This window comes from Carcharodon carcharias, chromosome X (genome assembly GCF_017639515.1).
Source record: "Carcharodon carcharias isolate sCarCar2 chromosome X, sCarCar2.pri, whole genome shotgun sequence".
In the NCBI taxonomy this organism is placed as follows: domain Eukaryota; kingdom Metazoa; phylum Chordata; class Chondrichthyes; order Lamniformes; family Lamnidae; genus Carcharodon; species Carcharodon carcharias.
The window spans coordinates 22,800,093-22,823,215 of NC_054507.1; the positions used below are offsets into that span (position 1 = coordinate 22,800,093).

At 39.6% G+C, this 23,123-nt stretch overlaps 1 protein-coding gene across 1 annotated transcript; it reads left to right on the forward strand.

The window, feature by feature from the left end:
- The first annotated feature begins 12,429 nt into the window (after positions 1-12,429).
- Positions 12,430-22,564, forward strand: LOC121273177 (lens fiber major intrinsic protein-like). Its single transcript, XM_041180161.1, has 4 exons — positions 12,430-12,792; positions 20,012-20,176; positions 20,932-21,012; positions 22,379-22,564. Exons 1-4 carry the CDS (start codon positions 12,430-12,432, stop codon positions 22,562-22,564), a joined length of 795 nt encoding a protein of 264 aa, XP_041036095.1.
- The last annotated feature ends 559 nt before the right edge of the window (positions 22,565-23,123 follow it).

Sequence of the window (23,123 nt, forward strand, 5' to 3'; positions counted from 1 at the left end):
GATAGGTAAAACAAAAAAAAATTAAGATTACAATTGCTTCATTTTATTACATTGTTGATCATCTGCTCTAAATTGGCTGTTCCACTGTCATGAGTTGAATCTAACCGATAATATTAACATACAATGTGGAAAGTAAGAACTGAATATACAATGGGATAATTCACTCAATGTCAACACCATATAAGACCTACATTAATTACCAGGGACTCTAAAATGTTTTGAACTTTTCAATATCACATTTTATTGAATGACTCAACATGGCATTTTCCTTTAACTGCATCTAAAATGTTTGATCAAAATCGAAAAAGTTAGATGGAACTTTTTAAAAAAAATTCTTTCATGGGATGTGGGCATCACTGGCTAGGCTAGCATTTATTGCTCATCCTCATTGCCCTTGAGAATGTGGTGGTGGTGGTGATGAGCTGCCTTCTTGAACCACTGCAGTCCATGTGGTGTAGGTACACCCACAGCGCTGTTAGGAAGGGAGTTCCAGGATTTTGACTCAGCGACAGTGAAGGAACGGCGATATATTTCCAAATCAGGATGGTGAGTGGCTTGGAGGGGAACTTGCAGGTGGAAGCGTTCCCATGCATCTGCTGCCTTAGTCTTTCTAGGCTGTAAAGGTCATGGGTTTGGAAGTGCTGTTGAAGGACCTATTGAAGGATGCGGCAGTGCATCTTGCATAAAGTACATACTGCTGCCACTGTGCGTCGGTGGTGGAGGGAGTGAATGTTTGTGGATGGGGTGCCAATCAAGCAGGCTGCTTTGTTCCTGAATGACATCGAGCTTCTTGAGTGTTGTGGGAGCTGCACTCATCCAGGCAAGTGGAAAGTATTCCATCACACTGCTGACTTGTGCCTTATAGATGGTGGACAGGCTTTATGGAGTCAGGATGTGAGTTACATACCTCAGGATTCTCAGCCCCTGACCTGCTCTTGTAGCCACAGTATTTATATGGCTAGTCCAGTTCAGTTTCTGGTCAATGGTAGCCCCTCAGATGTTGACAATGGGGGATTCAGTATTGCCATTGAATACCTTGGGGATATGGTTAGATTATTTCTTGTTGGAGATGGTCATTGTCTGGCACTTGTGTGACATGAATGTTACTTGCCACATTTCAGCCCAAGTTTGGATGTTGTCCAGGTCTTACTGCATTTGGACGTGGACTGCTTCAATATCTGAGGAGTCGCGAATGGTGCTAAAAATTGTGCAATCATCAGTGAACATGCCCACTTCTGACCTTACGATGGAAGGAAGATCATTGACAAAGCAGCTGAAGATGGTTGGGCCTAGGATACTATCTTGAGGAACTCCTGCAGCAATGTCCTGGGACTGAGATGATTGGCCTCCAACAACCACAACCATCTTTCTCTGTCAAGGAAGAAGAGTCATACGCACCTAAAATGTTAACTCTGTTTCTCTCTCCACAGATGCTGTCAGACCTGCTGAGTTTTTTCAGCATTTTCTGTTTTTATTTCAGATTTCTAGCATCCCCAGTATTTTGCATTCATCTTCTTTTGTGCTAGATATGACTCCAACCAATGGAGCATTTTCCCGATTCCCATTGACTCCAGTTTTGCTAGGGCTCCTTGATGCCACATTTGGTCAAATGCTGCCTTGATGCCAAGGGCAGTCACTCTCACCTCACTTCAGGAGTTCAGTTCTTTTGTCCATATTTGAACCAAGGCTGTAATGAGGTCATTCATGACCCTGGCAGAACCCAAACTGAGCATCAGTAAGCAGGCTATTGCTGTGTAAGTGCTGCTTGATGACACTGTCGACAACACCTTTCATCACTTTGCTGATGATTGAGAAGAAGCTGATGGGGTGGTAATTGCCTGAGTTGGCTCTGTCCTGCTTTTAGTGGACAGAATATATCTGGGAAATTTTCCACATCATCAGGAAGATGCCAATGTCGTAGATGTACTGGAACAGGTTGGCGAAGAAGTTCTGGAGCACAAGTCTTCAGTACTATCAGGTTCTATTGCCTTTGCAGTATCCAGAGCCTTTAGCTGTTTCTTGATATCAACTGATTTCTTGAACTGAATTGGCTAAAGACTGGCACCTGTGATGCAGGGGACCTCAGGAGGCCAAGATGGATCATCGACTCGGCACTTATGGCTGAAAATGGTTGCAAATTCTTCAGCCTTATCTTCTGCTTTGACGTGATGAGCTCCCCAACATTAAGATTGGGGATATTTGTGGAACCTTCTCCTCCAGTGAGTTGTTTAATTGTCCACCACCATTCAAGACTAGATGTGGCAGGACTGCAGAGCTTTGATCTGATCTGAACCATTGGTTGTGGGATCATTTAGCCCTGTCCATCACTTACTGTTTACACTGTTTGGCATGCAAGTAGTCCTGTGTTGTAGCTTCACCAGGTTGACACCTCATTTTAGGTATGCCTGGCGCTGCTCCTGCCATGCCCTCCTGCACTAGGATCCCTTGGCTTGATGGTAATGGTAGAATGGGGGATATGCAGGCCATGAGATTACAGATTGTGGCTGAATACAATTCTGCTGCTGCTGTTGGCCCACAGTGCCTAATGGATGCACAGTTTTGAGTTGCTAGATCTGTTCTGAATCTATCCATTTAGCATGGCGATAGTGCCACACCACCTGCTGCAGGCCTGGTCAGGCAGATACGTCCTCCAGGACACAGTCAGCTTGGTCAGGAGTGGTGCTACCAAGCCACTCTTGGTGATGGACATTGAAGTCCCCACCCAGAGTACATTCTGTACCCTTGCCACCCTCAGTACTTCTTCCAAGTGGTGTTCAACATGGAGGAGCACTGATTCATCAGCTGAAGGAGGGCAGTGGTAAGTAGGTTCCTTTGTTTCACTTGATGCCACAAGACTTTTAAAAGAGGACAATATCTTGTTTTACTGCAATTTACGCATTATGCAATTTATGTGCTGAGCACTGTGATCCACCCAGTATTGCATGGTGGAGATATGCAGCTTGTACCATTGCATTTTAGTCCAACAGGATCAGACAGATGCCAATGTGGATCTGGAAACTTTGGCCAACTTGCGCAAAGCAAAATTTTGCAGAATCATTGTTCTTGTTTTTATTCCTTCAGCAGCCCTGGCTGGCTCCTTTGTAAGGAGTCATTACCTCAGCCAGCGTTGTCACTCACTCCCTCTGCATGAACAAAATGGCGACGGAGTTGCGAGAAAAACTTTTGAAATGTACTCTAGCACACCACCTAATGACCAGAAGCTGCAACTACACCTTGACTGTAAACTTGATTGAAAGCTTGACACAACAGCTTCCCACGGTTAAGGTTGACAGACAAGCAGCTCCAAAAATTAGGCAAGATTTTTAAGAATAAATCATCTTAAGCACTATAGGAGCAAAAGCTGTTCATGGTGATATCATTCTTCCCAGAATGCATTACATGAAAGAAAAACAATAGCAACTTCTCCCTTTGGTGGTTACAAGCTGGATTTCTCCAGCACAGCAAAAATGGAGTAACCGCTCAGCTATCTCATTGCTGTTTGAGGGACCTTGTTATGTGCAAATTGAGTGCCATTAATGGCAGTGGCTACAAAACTAATTGATTGGCTGTGAAGCATTTAGAAACATCCTGAGGATGTGAAAGCTGCATTCTTAATGCAAGTTTTCTCTTAAAAGTGGAATCACAGGTTATATCTGCATGAGGCAGAAAACCTTAAAAGTTACACTTACTGTAATTCATCTGAAATCCAAGGTCTGGTATTGAAGTAACTCAGCGAGGGTGACCTATCAAGAAGTGCAAGAATGTTAAGTATTTTAATTAAATTGTCTAAAGCCGGGTAACTGACCTGAATGGGCTAAGAGCTTGGGGGTCTCAAACAGTCAAGTTGAGATGTTTTTATCCAGTAATGAAACAATTCTCTTCATGCCTAGCATGATATCCTAGGAGCAACCCTTTTAACATATTCAAAACCCATTCACTTGCATAGAGTTAAAATCGGACCCACTAAGTGTAGCATTCCAGTATCCTTGTAATGATGGTCTCTTGCGCCATATCTTCCCATATGGTGAATCAAATGCAAAATTCAGAGGACTCAATTGCGAGGTCATGACAAACAAATGTTCATCTTCCAGTCACATCTGCACATAGGGAAGCATATTTAATCCTACATGGTTTCTCATCAGGACATTGGAGAATCCCATCAAAAATATGTTGTTTTTGATGATGTGACATCCTCTAGAGTAGTTGATAGCTCGCCATCTGAAAGGCAAACAGTGACTGAATTACAGATAGACAGAATTGGATAGTAAACAGACAAACAGGCTGTTAAGAAGACCAAACTGCTAAACCTGTTCAGAAGTCTTTACCATGATTTGCCAACCACCCTCTTCAACAAAAGTTATCAAGCTTTCTTCCTCTGCAATTATTCTCTTCCTTCGAATGATAATTAAATTTCTAGGCAGATAGATTTTAATATACACAAATGAAAGATAATGAATATCGAAACAGGAAACATAAAATGTATAGAAAATGAAGGGATGAACATGAGCAAAAGTGAAAAGGAAAACAATTTGAATATCACTTTTGGCCGTTCACTGAAAGTATCAAATCAATAAGAAGCTATTATCAGCGAAGTTAACTATGTACTCGGATGCTTTTCAATGCCATTTGGTAATTCAAAACAAGTTAACCTAATTTCTATAGAACATTGGTGAAGTATGTACAATTTTGCACACCCTAATGTTAAAAGAATGCTAAAGCATCAAGGAAAATGTAAGAACAGCAAGGATCATTTGGATTTAGGACTTGAAGTTATGAAGAAAAACTTGCAGAGCTGAACTTGTTTTTCATTAAGGAAACAAATCATTCAGAGCAGACATGACCTTGGTCTTCAAAATGCTCACAGCCATTGATAAATATAGACCTAAGCCGGCTATTTAACTTAGACAATGTATGTAGAACAATATTACATGAGAATTATATTTACAAGCTTCAAGTCACAGAGGATTTTTTTTCCATGCAACAATGTATAATTGAACACACTCGCAATGAAAGCAATTGATACTGTGTTATTTAATTTCTTTTTTTTAAATCAATAAATGTCTGGTTAGGAACAGGCCTGTAGGTTCTGAGTAGACAATATGGGTTGGAATAGGCATGGTGGACCAAAAGGCCTCCTTCTATGCTGCATTGTTCTATGATTCAAAGAATAGCTAGGAACAATGAAGTACTTTTTGCAACATGATAGTTTCTGGGCCATGACCAAACCATTCTGTAGAAAAAAAAATTCTGGTCAAAGGCAAATGATGCTGGTTATATGGTTACATAAACATTCTAATGTTTTGCTGACTTAGTTTTAGGGGACAGGGAAAAACTACACAAACTTCACTCAAGAGATTAACAAGTTGGGTAGACTCCACAAAAGGTCAAATTGTGCATGATCTGTGGAAAGGATAGGTCTAATGGGCCAAATGACCTTTTCTTGTTCTGTGCTTTCTTGTGCCATGAGCATCTACTAGCTACAGTGTAACAAGCACATGAAGGAACTAGTTGGAAAAGCGAAGCAAAAATGGAGGAAATCATCAAAAAACCTCAACAATACTTGTCACAGTCAGCAACTTCAGTAGTCAACAAAGCACACATTGAGTGAGTGATGAAATACTACAGTTCTATTTTGCAGGCTGCAGAAAAAATTCCTTTCTTGATTCTAGAGCTAGCGCAGTCCAAAGCCATACAGGTCAGTAGACCAAATGAGAATAACATACTCCATGACAGAATCCATCCTCCACAACACCAAAGAGATGTATGCAGGCAGTTAGACCCAGTGGGTAAGGACCTCTATACATGTTTTTAAATATTCCCAACTGTTCAGCATTTTTCTATTCAGGGTTAGTAATATGTTTCTTCTTGATACCAATTTTCTTTTGTGATACTTATTACCATCGTTATGACCTCTGTTTTGTTGTATAGTTCTGCAACATGTAACAGAAAGAGCATTTTATTGAGTTCTAGAACTCATCTAGGCACATGAAAATAGCAGGATTGGTGGACACATTGATAAAAAGTACAAAAGATCAATTAAGCGTTTTAGGACTATGACGGAGAATTGTGCAACTTTACAGCAAGACCTTCCTGGATGGAATTTGCTGTTACTGCAGGACTCCCGTGAATGCAATGTGCAATTATTTCAGGTGACACCTAGATGGAATAGGCAGTTACTGCAGGTTTTTTTTTATTCTTTCATGGGATGTTGGTGTCATTGGCTGAGCTAGCATTTGTTACCCTCCCCAAATTCCCTTGAATGTAAACTGCGCTATTATTTCAGGACTCCCTGAATGTAAATGCACTGTTATTTGAGGATTCCCTGAATGTAATGTGCACTGTTAATTCAGGACTCTCCTGAATGTAATGTGCACTGTTATCTCAGGACTCCCCTGAATGTAATCTGTACTGTTATTTGAGGATTTCCTGAATGTAATCTGTACTGTTATTTCAAAACTCCCCCGAATATTATGTGCAATGTGATTTCAGGACTCTCCTGAATGTAATGTGCACTGTTATTTCAGGACTCCCCTGAATATAATCTGTACTGTTATTTCAGGACTCCCCTGAATATTATGTGCAATGTGATTTCAGGCCTCCCTGAATGTCATGTGCACTGTTATTTCAGGACTCTCCTGAATGTAATGTGCACTGTTATCTCAGGACTCTCCTGAATGTAATGTGCCCTGTTATCTCAGGACTCTCCTGAACGTAATGTGCCCTGTTATCTCAGGACTCTCCTGAATGTAATGTGCCCTGTTATCTCAGGACTCTCCTGAATGTAATGTGCACTGTTATCTCAGGACTGTAATGTGCACTGTTATCTCAGGACTCTCCTGAATGTAATGTGCCCTGTTATCTCAGGACTCTCCTGAATGTAATGTGCCGTTATCTCAGGACTCTCCTGAATGTAATGTGCACTGTTATCTCAGGACTCTCCTGAATGTAATGTGCCCTGTTATCTCAGGACTCTCCTGAATGTAATGTGCACTGTTATCTCAGGACTGTAATGTGCAATGTAATCTCAGGACTCTCCTGAATGTAATGTGCACGGTTATCTCAGGACTCTCCTGAATGTAATGTGCACTGTTATTTCAGGACTGTAATGTGCACTGTTATCTCAGGACTCTCCTGAATGTAATGTGCACTGTTATCTCAGGACTGTAATGTGCACTGTTATCTCAGGATTGTAATGTGCACTGTTATCTCAGGACTCTCCTGAATGTAATGTGCACTGTTATCTCAGGACTGTAATGTGTACTGTTATCTCGGGACTCTCCTGAATGTAATGTGCACTGTTATTTCAGGTTTATCTGAATGTAATGTGCATTGTTATTTCAGAACTCCCCTAAATATAATATGGACTATTATTTCATGGCTCTGAATGGATTGTGCTGTTATTTCAGGACTCCCCTGAATGTAATCTGCACTGTTATTTCAAAACTCCCCTGAATATTATGTGCAATGTGATTTCAGGCCTCCCTGAATGCAATGTGCACTGTTATCTCAGGTCTATGTGAATGTAACGTACACTATTATTTCAGGATTCCCCTCAATATAAAGTGCACTGTGATTTATGGATTGTCTGAATGTAATGTGCACTGTTATCTCAGGTCTATCCGAATGTAATGTGCACTGTTATTTCAGGTCTATGTGAATGTAACGTGCACTGTTATTTCAGGATTCCCCTCAATATAAAGTGCACTGTGATTTATGGATTGTCTGAATGTAATGTGCACTGTTATCTCAGGTCTATCCGAATGTAATGTGCACTGTTATTTCAGGTCTATGTGAATGTAACGTGCACTGTTATTTCAGGTCTATGTGAATGTAACGTGCACTGTTATTTCAGGTCTATGTAAATGTAACGTGCACTGTTATTTCAGGTCTATGTAAATGTAACGTGCACTGTTATTTCAGGTCTATCTGAATGTAGTGTGCATTGTTATTTCAGAACTCCCCTGAATATAATATGGACTATTATTTCATGGCTCTGAATGGATTGTGCTGTTATTTCAGGACTCCAACACTTGTATTTATCTAGCACCCATGACATCATAAAACAGTGAAAGCATTATAAAACAACATTTGACACCAAGAGACATAAGATGATATTTGGGCAGACGGCCAAAGGTTTGGTCAAAGATGGAGGTTTTGAGCAGCATCTTGAATTAGGAAAGAGAGGTAGGGAGGCAAAGAGGTTTAGGAAGGGAATTCCAGAGCTGAAGGCCTAGGCAACTGAAGGGATCACTATCAATGGCGGAGCAATTAAAATTGGGGTTACGCAAGAGCCTGGAATTAGATGAGTGCAGATATCCTGGAGAGTTGGGAGAGATTCCAGTGATAGAGAGGAGGCAAGGCCATGGAGGAATTTGAAAAGAAGGGTGAGAATTTTAAAACTGAGCCGTTACTTGATCAGGAGCCAATATAAGTCAGTGTGCACAGAAGTCTTAGGGTAATGGGACTTGGTGCCAGTTAAGAAATGGGCAGCAGAGTGTTAGATGACTTGAAGTTTATGGAAAATAGATTGTGGGAGGCCTACCAGTACTGCATTTTTTTTAATATTCCTTCATGGAATGTAGGCGTCACTTGCTGGGCAGCATTTATTGCCCATTCTAAATAGCCCTTGAGAAAGTGGTGGTCAGCTGCCTTCTTGAACTGCTGCAGTCCGTGTGGTGTTAGGAAGGTTGTTCCAGTATTTTGACCCAGTGACAGTGAAGGAACGGTGATATATTTCCAAGTCAGGATGGTGAGTGGATTGGAGGGGAATTTGCAGGTGGTGGTGTTCCCATGCATCTGCTGCCCTTGTCACAGTCACATAGGATGTCATTTGTGACTTTGATGAGAGCCGTTTTGGTACTGTGGCAGAGGCAGGAATTTGATTTGGAGTGATTCAAACATGTATTTCCAGAAAAGATGGGAACAGATTTGGGAGGCAACACATTAAAGGAATTGGGAGAAGAAGGAGAGGTTGGAGATGGGGTGATAGTTTTCAAGGACAATTGGATTAAAGATTGTTTTATTTGAGGAGAGGGTGGTGACAGCAGATTTAAAAGAGGGGGACAACACCTGAAGAGAGAGAACAATATCCTCCTCTCAATGTAATGTGCACAACAATACTGTATTTTGTATTTCTAAAACCCCCTGCCTCAACATACATACTCTTTCAAGGCTTCTGTTCAGTCACTAATATACACAGTATGCAAAGCTATGTTCACATTAGGTTTACACTACTTTGCATTCACAATCTCCCAAATATACAAATACTCAGTTACATTCAAACTCTCAAATCCATGGTTTCGAAGCGTTTGCAGTTGGAACTCCAGAAAATGAAATTACTTTTTCTGGGCTAATGTATCAAATCCTACTAAATCCTCCAGGACAATGGCAGTATTAACCAGAAAAGTTTCCAATTGTTATGTAATGGTGTATGTGAGCAAATCCCCGCCTCCCACAACACGTCACAGTATTAACCCTGCAAGCAAAGGCACACTGGATGGTGAATTGACACCTCCCTATCCCTCTGATCATTAAGATGCAGCTTTGTTTATTTACATTTTTCAATGCTGAAAGTTTGTGTTATTTGGCGTTTTTGATCAACCTGTTGCTACAAATGAGAATATTACAGTATTTAAAATAACAAATTGTGCCCGTAAATATCTACTTGTTCACACCTCAATATGTACTGAGGATTATTTAACAGAGCTCAGACAGGAGTATATGTAAAGATTACTGAACAGTTCATAGTGGAGTATGTAGAGATTATTTAACAAACTCCAGATAGACTTGCATTTATATACTACCTTTCAAGGCCGCCTGATGTCTCAAAGTGCTTTACAGCCAATGATGTATTTATGAAGTGCAGTTGCTGTTGTAATGTAGGAAATGTGGCCAATTTTTGCACACAGCAAATTCCCACAGAAAGCTAAAAACAAAAAACTGCGGATGCTGGAAATCCAAAACAAAAACAGAATTACCTGGAAAAACTCAGCAGGTCTGGCAGCATCGGCGGAGAAGAAAAGAGTTGATGTTTCGAGTCATCATGACCTTTCCTTCAGTTCTGTGGAAGGGTCATGAGGACTTGAAACGTCAACTCTTTTCTTCTCCGCTGATGCTGCCAGACCTGCTGAGTTTTTCCAGGTAATTCTGTTTTTGTCCCACAGAAAGCAATGCAATAATGATCACATAATTGGTTTTAGTGATGTTGATTGAGGGATAAATATTAGCTAGCACACCGGGGATAACTCCCCTACTCTTCTTCAAAATAGTGCCATGGAATCTTTTATGCCCACCTGAGAGGGCAGATAGGGCCTCGGTTTAATGTCAACCAAAAGACAGCACCACCAACAGTACAGCAGTCCTTCAGTGCTACATTGGAATATCAGCCTTGGGCTGGGATTTTCTGGCCCCATGATGGGCAGTACCCACTGTGGGCAAGGCAGCGCCCCAGCCAGAAGTCCATTGACTTGAGGCAGGACCGGGAGATCCCGCCCTTGATGTTTGTGCTCAAGTTCTGGAGTGGGACTTGAACCCACAACCTTCTGACTCAGAGGTGAGAGTGCTGCCAACTGAACCACAGCTGACATAAATTCAGAGTGGAGTATATGTAGAGATTGAACTTCATTCCAATTAATTTCTCCTCAATTCCTTATTGGATTTATTAGTGACTACTCTATATTCATTGAACCTGGTTTTGAACACCCCCAGAAGTGGAAAGATCATCTCTATGTCTACCCTATTAAACCCCTTCATAATTTTAAAGACCTCTACCAGGTCATCCCTCAGCCTGCTCTTTTCTGGAGAAAAGAAGCCCACCTGGTTCATTTTTCTTGATAGTTAGAACCTCTTAGCTCTAGTGTCTTAGTTTAAAATCATTTTTGCAACTTCTTCATTGCTTCTATATTTTTTTTGTAAAATGGAAACTAGAACCGTGCATACTGTTATAAGTTTGGTCACATCAAGGTTTTAAGTAAGTTTAATATAACTTCTCTGCCTCTGAATTCTATTTTTATAGAAATATATTCCAGTGCTATGTTAGCAATTTTATGACTTTGTTGAGCTGTGATGCTACTTTTAAGGTGAATTTCTACCCCTTGATCCCTTTGAGCTTCTACCCAATTTAGAATATTATTTTTCAAGGAGTATTTGGCCTTCTTATTCCTCCTATGAAAATGTACAACCTTATTTATCTATATTGAAATTAATTTTCCATTTAGACACCCATTCTGCAAGTTTGTGAATGTCTTCTTGTATTTTGTTGCAGTCTTCCTCAACATTAACTTTAAAATTTGCAAATGACACCAAATTGGCTGATAATGTAGTACTTCTGATTCTGGAATCCAAATCATTGATATCAGTGCTGATCAGCAGTGGTTCCAGCACCATTCCCTATAAAATACCACTTCCCAACTTTTGCCAATCTGAGCGACCATCTTTATACCTACTCTTTGCTTTTGATTTTGTAGCCAGCTTACTATCCATTCTGCTACTTGTCCCCTATGCTCTGACCTTACTCATGTGTCTACCATGCTATACCTTATTGAGGACATTTTGAAAGTCCATTTAGATTACATCCACTGCATCACCCTAGTCTACTCTTTGTTACTCCTTCAAAGAATTCAATAAAGTTGGTCAAGCATGACCATCCCTTTTGAAATCCATGCTATTATTTATTTTTTAAATGTTTCTTTGTTATATCTTTGAGTCAACATAGCAATATCTTTCCTATCAGCAACGTAATGCTAACTGGTCCATAGTTCCCAGGAATTGTTCCATTTCCCCTTTTGAATATAGAAGTAACATTAGCTGTCCACCAGTCCTCTGACACTATGCTGTTAAATATATCTCGTACCTCTTCTATCTCTTCCCTGGCTTACTTTAGTGTGCGTGGATGCAATACGGGGGTTTTTATCCTCTTAAAGTTTGCCTAGTTTATCAATTATGTCCTTCCTTTCTATCTCAAATGTCTTTATTTTTGACATTTCACTCTCATTGCCTGAGAGTTTATCTCGTGCATCCCTTGGTGACCTTATCTCTTTATCAGTTGTCCTTTTGCTATTCAGGTGTCTGTAGAATACTTGGAATATTTATTTTCACATTTTATCATTTCATTTGTGGCTCCTCGTTGCCTTCCTAATCATTCTTGTATTTTTGACATAGTTATCAAGTTTATAGTCGATTGCAGACAGAGAATACTAGAAATATAAATTATTGGAATATGACCAGTGTCCTGAGATGAAACAGTTAAATGCAGTGACAAACTGGACAGGTCCCTCCCCCAGATAATGTTGTCAGATTCAGAGTCCCCTATAAATACTTCATTCTGTGCAATTAAATTTTGGGGGGAACGTTTGAGGAGTCAGGAGACAATTTCATCACTTTTTTTATTTTCTGTTTTTTTTTAACATTCTGCTCTTTGGAAGATCTGGAATGATGTGGGAGCTAAAATCTATCTCCTTTTGGAGGGCAGTCTTTGCAGAGTTTTTTGCCACCATGCTCTTCGTGTTTTTTGGACTGGGCTTTACCATGCGATGGTCTCCGGGCCCCATGAACGTGCTGCTGGTTTCTTTGGGTTTTGGCTTTGTCCTGGCTGCCCTGGTACAGGCGGTTGGACATGTCAGCGGGGCACACCTCAATCCGGCCGTTACCTTCGCCTATCTGCTGGGGGCGCAACTGAGCATATTCCGCTGTGTAATGTACATAGTAGCTCAGCTCCTGGGGGCAGTGGCGGGGGCAGCTGTGCTGTATGGGGTCACCCCTCCCTCGGTACGGGGCAACCTGGGGCTCAACACGGTAAATATGTTGGCAAACGTGCACTTATGAAGAAAAAGAAAGTTAAAATATGAATCTGTACAAACTAAAACCTTACTTTGAAAGCAAATATTAAAGTGGTAAGAAAAACGGCAGATGTCCTGGAAGATCAAAGTATGAAAAGAGTAACTAGGCATTTAAAAATATACTGGGTGTAAAGACCAAAATTTGACTTTTAAAAGTATCGTTTATTGAAACAGCAGGCTCGAGTTCTGAAATATCTTTGAAAATGGATTGAGGTAACTAACACATTTTGAAAAAAAACGTATTAAGGATGTAAGACATATTAATCGAAGATCTATACAATTAAATTAAATTGCTGTAAAAAATAAACTTTATCTAATTGGCAACTTAATGTTTGAAAGAAAGTACATTTGGAACTCTGTTAAAACGTTTTTGGAAACAATAAATGCAAGGGTGTCTAAAATATATTTGACTTGAATATAGAGTAATATTTATATAATATTTATATATCAGTCATATTCCAGCCGATATTATAAGAACGAGGACGTGGGAATTAATGTAATTGTAGTGACAGGGAAATATAACAGTGAACAAGCCAGATAAATTGACACTTCACATTAATATTATTTTTGAAAGATTTTGGAGTGCGGGGATGGAAGGTGTTGAAAAGTCGCTCAGTTTACTTTTCAAATCTCTCGTCATTTAAATGGGATTACTACACTTTAAATAAATATTTGTTTAGTCTACTGTGAGTCAAAGTGCTGAATGTGTGAACTCTTGAGTCAAAGGGGTGAACGAAGAGAAAACGGGAATTGCTGCTCTCGAGAACATATTCAAGAAGTTTCCGAATTCTGAATCAGTCTGGACTTTGGGATTGAAACAATCGTCCAAAATTAGAATCCAGAGATAGCCAGGAAAATTAGGAGGCCACTCACTGGGAATTAAACGAAATAAAATGAGGTTTTGTTCACAAAACGTAAATAAATCATTTCAAATTTTTTAAGTTCCTCATTTCCTGAAAACCTGTAAAACACTGCAATAAATTACCTTACACTGTCTCAAAAGGCTGATCTGATACCCTTGACAAATCAATTCGACGTACAAGTAACACCTCATTTTTGAAATATGGTAATATTTATCAATGGTTTTATCCCTGGAGCTATTTACAGTACTCAATTCAGCCATAATTTAAGATTAATTTAAAAATACAAGCGGAACAAGAGTCCAGGATTTCTCTGTGTGGAGCTCCTTGATTGATCGATACGATTTAATTCAATGAAATTTATTGAACGATGAGAATGCCAAAAGTCAGGTATTGTAAACAAGGTGACAATGGAGAGAACGGAGCATGAGATTAATGGAAGGGTTATCGTCTTGCCTTCAGTTAGACTTCGGTTGCATTTACTGTTCTCATTTTAATCTGCCAGTTTCGATATGTAAAGACAGAAGAGCCGTATATTTAGAAAATTACATTAAAAACCTCCCTGCTTCTATGAGATTATCTCATAGGTGTCGGTTTTGTATAAAATGCAGTCCAACTCCAGCCTTTATCCAGGGTCCAATGTGACAAAGGGAAAATCTGTGCCAAGTATTTAATTGGTTAACCCTCAAACGTAGACCGATGCTCGTTTTGCTTTTTACAAACGATTATTGAAATTAGTCTTTCGTGATTATTGCTTTACAATGTAAGCTGAATATCTAGCGTGTTTTGAGGCGTTTCGCTGATGTGAGTGGTTCTGAGATTGATATTTATTCGATTAAACCAACATGGCAGCCTTAGAGAATACTCCATCAATTTGATGTCAAACGATAGATCATTTTAAGGAAAAGTCTTAATTTATGTTTCAATTCATATACAACATAACTGAATTTGTTCATTTATGGTTTTATTTGGAGTGTTACTTTTATCAGGCGCGCTAACATTGCTTAAGAATTTTATTTTAAATGAAGGCCCTGTGGGTTAAATGTACCACCCTATGGCCCAGACATTTTCAAGGTTTTAGAAATCTATCCAACGGTTTATAAATTCCTCGAGTTTGCTTGAGATATTAGCAGGTGTGACAGGGAGCACGTGGTGCTTTCGATGTTATATACATTTGTTATTCTTGTAAATTGCTGGAAAATAAAGTTTAAGAAAAACAAGAGGCAAAAGCAAAGCTTCACTCAGCTGTGAATTCGTATTAAGTTCTGGAGATACAGCTGATTGAATTAAAAGCTCCCTATATAGTGTTCACGTTTGCATTGCTCGTTTGAAGTGATTGTGGTATGGCTCAGGGATCTGCATGGGTAACAGTAGGACCTTTAAAGTTCAGTGACACGGTCGTGATGAACAGATGCCAGTAGTCACAGGTAAAGTTTTGTGCCTGGTGGAGGCATGTGGAAAAAACCCACCCTCCTCCCCATCCCTTCCCTCTAATGTAGACATGTTAAACCTTTCCGGTAAGAAGGTGAATTGTCATGGCAAGACCTCTGGACACTTCAGAGAGAAGACTCCAATCTCCCAGTCTGGTATCAAGTCTAAGAAAGATATTTTGCCAAGGTTTGCACTTAACACGAATTTTATGGTTCGGTCAGTTGTGGAGGTACAGGTATCGGAATAACTTGGGAAAAGTTCATGTGGTTTCAAGTAGAACCACATTTTGTCCACCCTTTGCAGTGCTACAAAGCAAATGTACAGGCATTGCAAACGGACCATCAGTGTTCTAGCATATCAACTGCTTTCTCCAGGAAAATAAATATTTACTGGTTAGAAACGAATAACTGGCTGGTTTAGCATCTGCAGTTGATTTATCCCAGAATAAAGGCTGCAATACGAATAGGGTCTCTAACACAACACCTGGTCAAGGTGAACGCGGCAACGTGTACATTTGAAGTCAGTGTATTCAGACTGTGGACGCAATCGGTAAAAAAAAAAAGTGCCAGCTCCCTTGCAAATGGTAGTGTGCCTCAGTGTCAATTCCGGCTGGTGTACAGTTTAGACGAACAGATCCCATGCCGCTATTTGAAGAGTAAAGTTCTCCTCGCGATCTGGCCAACATTCTATACTCAACCAATAGTACCAAACATACAGGAGGGAGGACTGGTCATTCAACTCTTTGGTGCTTGTGGAATCTTGCTGTATGCAAACTGGCACCAAAAACAAACTAAATGGTAACTGATTCATTCATGTTTATGCGATGTTGTGCGCAAAACACCAAAGCAGTCTAGCTGGCCACATTGCTGCTCGTGGGATCTTGCTGTACGCAAACATCACTAAAACAGACTACAGTTGTCATTGATCTGACTTGTTTGTGGGATCTGCTCTGCGCAAACAACACTAAAACAGACGTGATCATAGATCTCACTATTGTTTATGGGATCCTGCTGTGCGCCAAATATCAGAGCAGACCAACTAGTTACTGATCTCATTGTTGCTCGTGGGATCTTGCTGTGCGCAAAACGCTACTGAAACAGACTAGATGGTCATTGATCTAACTTCTGTTTGTGGGAACTTGCTCTATGCAATACACCGCCAAAGCAGTCTAGCTGGCCACTGATCTCATTGATACATCTGGGATCCTGCTGTGCGCAAAGCGCCACTAAAACAGACTAGGTGATCATAGATCTCACTATTATTTATGGGATCTTGCTGCGCGCAAAACACCAAAGCAATCTAGCTGGTGGTTGGTCTCATTGTTGATTTTGGGATCTTGTGCTGCACAAACCATCGCCAAAACCGATTAGCTGATCATTACTCCAATTTCTGTTTGTGGGATTTTATTGTGCGCTAAATACAACCAAATTGGACTGGCTGGTCATTGCTCTCATTGCTGTTTGTGGGATCTTGGTGTGTGCAGACCACCGCCAAAAATAAATTCATTGGTCGTTGATCTTATTGCATTTTAGGGATTTGATGTATACAAAATTGCTGCTGTATTTGCCTACTTACTAAATCAATTGACTTCAGAATACTTCATTGTATATGATGCACTTTGAGATGTATCTGAAAGACATGATAAGGTGCAAGATACAAGGTACAAGTGTCTCTTTTAAAAGAAGCAGTTCAATCACATCAGGTATTATCTTTGTGTTACTTTTCAGTAATAAGTATTCAAGATGCTTTCAGGTTTTGAATTTGGTGCCCTAAACTTTGAATATTTGGGGATTGGAACTGTAAATTGATCTCATTGTGAGTCTTTCTTGGCTACCAGAAATAATGGGTGGAGCTTCTCACCTTCCCCACTTCCCAGGATTCACATGGATATCCACTACCCTTCCTTCAGCTGACTGCCTAAGTTTCAGACAGCACAGGCACAGGTCGCAATTCATCTTCCAACAAACGGATGCATAATTCACCACTAGTGTATCAACAATAAAGATATAATCCAAAACAGCTGGCAGAGCTGGCATGGATTAAATGTACTATTGGCCACTAGCCCACCAAGGACTGGCTGCAACATCCATTGCCAGCCTGCCAGGACTCAGTTGCATCTTTTACCACTAGGCTGTACAGGAATCCATGCATAATCCATCACTAGGACTTGGACACCTCCCACAAGATCACTGAAAATTAATTGAATTTTTTTTTCAGGATCAAATGCGTAGTTTAGTAACAAACTTGTAGGATCCCTACCAGATTTAATGACCATAAACAGGACAATTCTCCAAAACACCTCCAAATTTGAAAAGTCAAAATGAAATAACAATACCATTAAGTACTATTCAGTTTTTAGTTCTAGCTATAAGCTGCGGGTTCAAGTGTTACAAAAAATAATGCATTTTGCCCGTCTATGCAGACCAATCAACTACTCTGATAAAACATGGAAAACTACGCGTTGCTCCTTGGCCTGCACACTGCCAGGATACTTCAGACCAATATCGTTTGAAGTAAAGCAAATCTAAATATTTACTACTGAGCCTGAAGTCTCCCACTCAATCTTAAACACGGGCCCATCTACCTGTTCTGGTGATTCAAATGGATGCTAAAGATTCCATGGCAATATTCAAAGACCAGGGAGTTCACCACATCCTATCCAACATTCTACCTCAACCAACTCCACCCCAAACAGATTAACTGATCATTCATCACATTATTGTTTGTGGGATCTTGCTGTTTGTATTTGCTTGCATAATAGGTCACTGAACTTCAAAATAGTTCATTATATGTGAAACAATGAGATATATTTTGAGATATAATAAAGCACTAGGAAAATGAGAGTCTTTATTTTCATATCTATTTGGATCACTGGATTTCCAATTTAACGTGCCACTGATTCCTGCCGTGGGCTGCTTGCTGTAGCAAAGCATTTGTTAGAATAAAATATCTTAATGAGGGGTTGCAAAATGCCTGGCATCTCAGATGTGTACCTCAGCCAAGAAAACAGCATATGTAAAAAAGGGGTGGGTCTCCTATTAAAACATTGTTGTATGATACATGCACAGTAAGCTTATGACAGGCATAAATGTTATTGTTTATATGTTGCAACATAGTGTGAATATCCAATGAGAGAACTACATGTGCCTTACTAATTCATCCTTTGACCATCTGGTTTTTCTAAACAATGTGTTTTTGGCTCCATTTCCTATTCTTAAAATGTTATATATTGTAGAGTGCACAAGAGAATAAGGAGTGGGCAGATGTTAATGAAGAATAATTAGTCATAATGAACCTTTGATATCAGTTGCAAGAAAAATGTGAATTTTTAAGCACATGATTAGAAAAGAACGCAACTTTTCCTCAAAAATATTTTGTTGGACTATATGGGTAAATGGAAATTAGGAAGTGACTAGGATTTCACAGAAGACAGGTATTAAAAAAGTTAAGCATAAAAGTTCTTAGATATTTGGGCAAAACTCATTGTGATTGTGATTTAATTCTAGGATGTTATAAGCCTCCTACATGCTGAAGAAAACCCTAGTTAATTGTGTAATACATTATTCCAGTGTTAAGTTCACAGGCATAGATTTTTCTTGACAGTTGTGGAAGGAGATCATAATTCAACTCTTCATGATGGGAGGTAGGTTAAAGCATTACTTTTTAATTATTTAATTTTGTCCCCTAAAATAAGGCTTTCTTCTCCCTGAAATCAAGACTCATTGCAGTGTTAGCTGCAAGAATCCTATTTGAAAGAAGTTTGGGCAGTCTCAATCCAGTTCCACGTGAACATGGTTCCACAACTCGAAATTACACCTAGTTTAGCACAAGTTGCTATTCTCACTCAGAGAGGCCGTGCAAAAGTAGTGTATGGAAAATAAAAGAAAACAATTGGTGTATTTCATGGTGCTCTTCTGAGCTTGAAGGTTAAGTCATGATATTGGGGAAAAGTAGACAGTGCTTTGGTTTTACTCAGATGTTTGATGCTAAAAACTAGTTTTAAAAGTGGAACAGTTCCATTCTCTATCCAGCACAGACGTCCCTCAACTTGATGAGCACTAAAATTCAAAGTAAATTCTCAGCCCAATAGACACGTTACTTGTTCTTGATTAGCAGATGTTTGATTCAGAAAAGGACGGGTGGGAATGAGATGTTACGGAGATTGGGGAAACAAAACTGAGTGAGCCCAGCTTCAGTGTTCAAAATATACTCAATTGGGTTATTTCATTAATAAATTCATTCACGGGATGTGGGCATCGCTGGCTAGGCCAATATTTATTGCCCAACCTTAATTGCCCTCAAGGTGGTGGTGGTGGTGAGCTGCCTTCTTGAACCGCTGCAGTCCACGTGGTATAGGAAGACCCAGAGTGCTGTTAGGAAGGGAGTTCCAGGACTCAGCGACAGTGAAAGAATGGCAATATAGCTCCAAGTCAGGATGGTGTGTAGCTTGGAGGGGTGGCGGTGTTCCCATGAATTTGCTGCCCTTGTGCTTCTAAATGGTAGAGGTCACGGGTTTGGAAGGTACTGTCGAAGGAGCCTTGATGAGTTACTGCAGTGCATTGATTGTTTGGCTCTTGAAGTAATGACAGTTAGATCCAGTAATGGTTGCTCACTAAGTCACTTTTTTAAAGTTTGCACTCCTTTATGCCAAGTAGCATCCACTAAATGTTAAAGTGCCTGAGGTTTTAGATGGAAATCGAACTGTAGAATGAGCTCACCCCAGGTACAAAAGGGAGGGGAGAGGGCTGTAGAATTTTATGGGCCTGTGTGGTTCATTGATTTTGTCAGCAGGCAAAGGAATTAAGGTATTCTAAGACATGTGTAAATATTTCCCTCAACTTATTTCTGGTCTGTTATGATTTTCCATTTCTCTTTATTCTTTAGCTGCATGCTGGAGTGGGTCTTGGCCAGGGTACAGCTGTGGAGATATTCCTTACCCTTCAGTTCGTTCTCTGTATTTTTGCCACAACAGACATTCGCAGAAATGGATTCATGGGCTCAGCAGCTATCATCATTGGTTTTTCTCTCACCGTGGGTCACTTCTTTGGGGTAAGTCTGCAAATTTCTACCTCAGCTTTACCAAAAGGACTAGATTTTAAAATAGAGCAGAGTCAACACTGGACTAAAAGGTAATGAGTACTCTCCTAACATCATATGTGCTAAATGCCATGTTGGTGTGGTACTGGAGCTACACAGACCAAAAATATGCCCTGTGTGTACTAAGTTAGCCTATCTCAGGCAGGGCACAACTGAGGTGCTAAAATTGGCCATCAGAACCCCCACTCAACCCTGGGCTAGGAAGGGAAAATAAGCTACCCAGGGCTTATGCTCTTGATCACTATTCAGCAACTCATGCTGGAAAGTACACACGCACGAACATCAAGCAAAGACAGGTATCACACCCAGTTGGCCATTATACTTGCGTCAGCCTCTTTTAGGCAAATTTAATTGATTTTTACTGTATCAATCCTAATCCCAATTCTGTCATATTACAAGTTTTATCCATGATTGTAAAGCAGAGAGATAAATAAGCTTGGGGGAGGTTATGACAGAATGAACAGTTGCCAAAAAGTCAAATCGGACTCCATGGACTACTGAAAAAATTAGGTTTGATTGGCAAATGGTCTTTTCTCCTTTCATACTTGTTTAGCCCTGACTATTGAAATCAAAACAGGGAAATAAGCTTGATGGTCAGGTGGTGCTGAGCTGTAATTAGCACCACTTAAGAATTGATTTAAAACAACTGTTCTGTTTGAACTTATATCTGGCTGGAATAATACCAGGCTATCTTTTGTTTTCTCCAGCTGTATTACACAGGATGTGGAATGAATCCAGCCCGATCCTTTGCACCAGCCGTGCTTACTAGAAACTTTGGAAATCACTGGGTAAGAACAAACTGAATTCAGCTAACATACAGGGCAACTGAACAAAGAACACTTGCTTAAGAAAAATGAAAATATGAGAGACTGTTGTAAAATGCAACAAAACTGCTTCAATCACCAGCCAGTTAACCAGAACACACCAAGTTAGGAACCATGGGGTTTTTTGTACCCCGAGAACTTTAAGGAGTAAGTTACCCTTCACTCTGACCCATGACCAAGGATTCTTCAAATACAGCTCAAGGATTTCAATTTATTATAATGAGGACAAGGCTACTTCTTTAATGAGGTTGTGTCCTAGTGTGCAGCTGATCTTATGCTCCATTGTGAAGCTCTTTTAAAGGTTGCACATGTATTTGCTGCAGTTCAGAGAATGTATCAGTTCAGAAATTTCAAAAGTTCTATATAAGTCCCTATATACCAGTTAGCAAGCTATTCTCCATCTAAATAAAGTCTACTCTTTAAGCACACTTATGATTTTCAAGTAACCTGAAAGACTCATTTAAAAAGCTAAATGTCCTCCTCCTGGGCTTTAAACTTCTAAAGAGGGATTTATGTTTTAATTAAAAACCAAAATTGTCCATAATTCAGCACAAATTGTCACTAAGTTAGCAATCTCATTTAGGGAATTAATAAGGAAGCCTGTCATGAGAAAAGAAAAAATCTCACTGGATCACTAAGTGGTCTGGTAGAAGGTAACCTTATTTGTTTACTAACTTTACAAAAAGTATTTAAATAAATTATAAAGCAGTGAAAAAGATGGATGTTATTGTAGAAACTGCAATGTGTATATTTGCAGACATTGGGCGAAATCAAAAAATCTTACTTTGGCTGGATGAGGGAAGGAACAAAGGATTGTCCTGGTTTTCACAGCCACTTCTTTTCAATGTTCTACTAAATTGATGCAGTTGTACCGTCTTTACTTGCCAGTGTTATACTGTGCCAAACCTGTGTAAAATATATTAAAAATGCTTAACTCAGGATAGCTACTGAATCATCAGATCATTAAGCTCTTATGGTTTAAGCCAAGTTAGCTGATTGCAGCCAGGATGTCAAGCATCCTCAAACTATGAAGAAAAATAGTCAGAATTTCTGCTAATCACTACAAGTGATCCTTGCAGGAAAGCATATATGTGCACAGGATCTGACTTGTCTGTAATGCTTCCATAGTACAATAGCCTGGTACCATCATTGTCTAGGTTTACACACAAAATTAGCCACTTGGACGAGGTACTGTTGGGATGTCAGCATTTATGGAACGATACCCTAGTTGTCATAAGCTTTAAGAAAGTAAAAGATTGATGGGAAGTGCTCAATTCAAATTAGATAATATTATTAATGTCTCAATGTTGTTATTTCTGTTCTTTTGCAGGTGTTCTGGGTAGGTCCTCTGATAGGAGGTGCTATAGCAGCACTGCTGTACGATTTTATCCTCTTCCCCAGGATGAGAGGTCTCTCAGAGAGACTGGCTATTCTTAAAGGAGCTCACCCCCCAGAAGCCGAGGGACAACAAGAACCTAGGAGTGATCCCATCGAACTCAAAACACAAGCCTTATAAATAGATTTTTAAAAAAGGAGTTTACAACACAAGAACTATCCTATCACCAAGTGACATTGTGAAATTTACTCTGTTGTTACTGAAGGTGTGCTTGAAAGAATATGAATGCTGTTAATGTCCCTGAGCAGTGAATTATAGATCAGAGGCTATATCTACAATTGCTGTACAGACAGGAAGGTATCTGGGAAAAAAATGCAAATGAAGATTACTCAAATTTGTTCCTATGATTCTTCAAATTCAGGGGTTTGAATGTAATAATCCACTCATTAATTGGCAAAAAAATCCTATTTAGAAGTGGGATCTCATCATGAGCTTATTTGACTATGCTTTACAACAGTTACATTAAATTTATAACCTGCTTTTTAAAACATGTTTGTTAATTATAGAATCTTATGCTTGAAATATCTAATAGGTTGTTTTGATTGAAAAAGAACATTGGTATTTTTTTTTAAGTCTTGAAGTTCATGAAAAATGTAAGCAAGTTTAATATTAGTGAAGACCAACAGTAAAAAGTCAGATACAACTGGTTTAATCTACCATTTTGAAGTAGAATGGATTT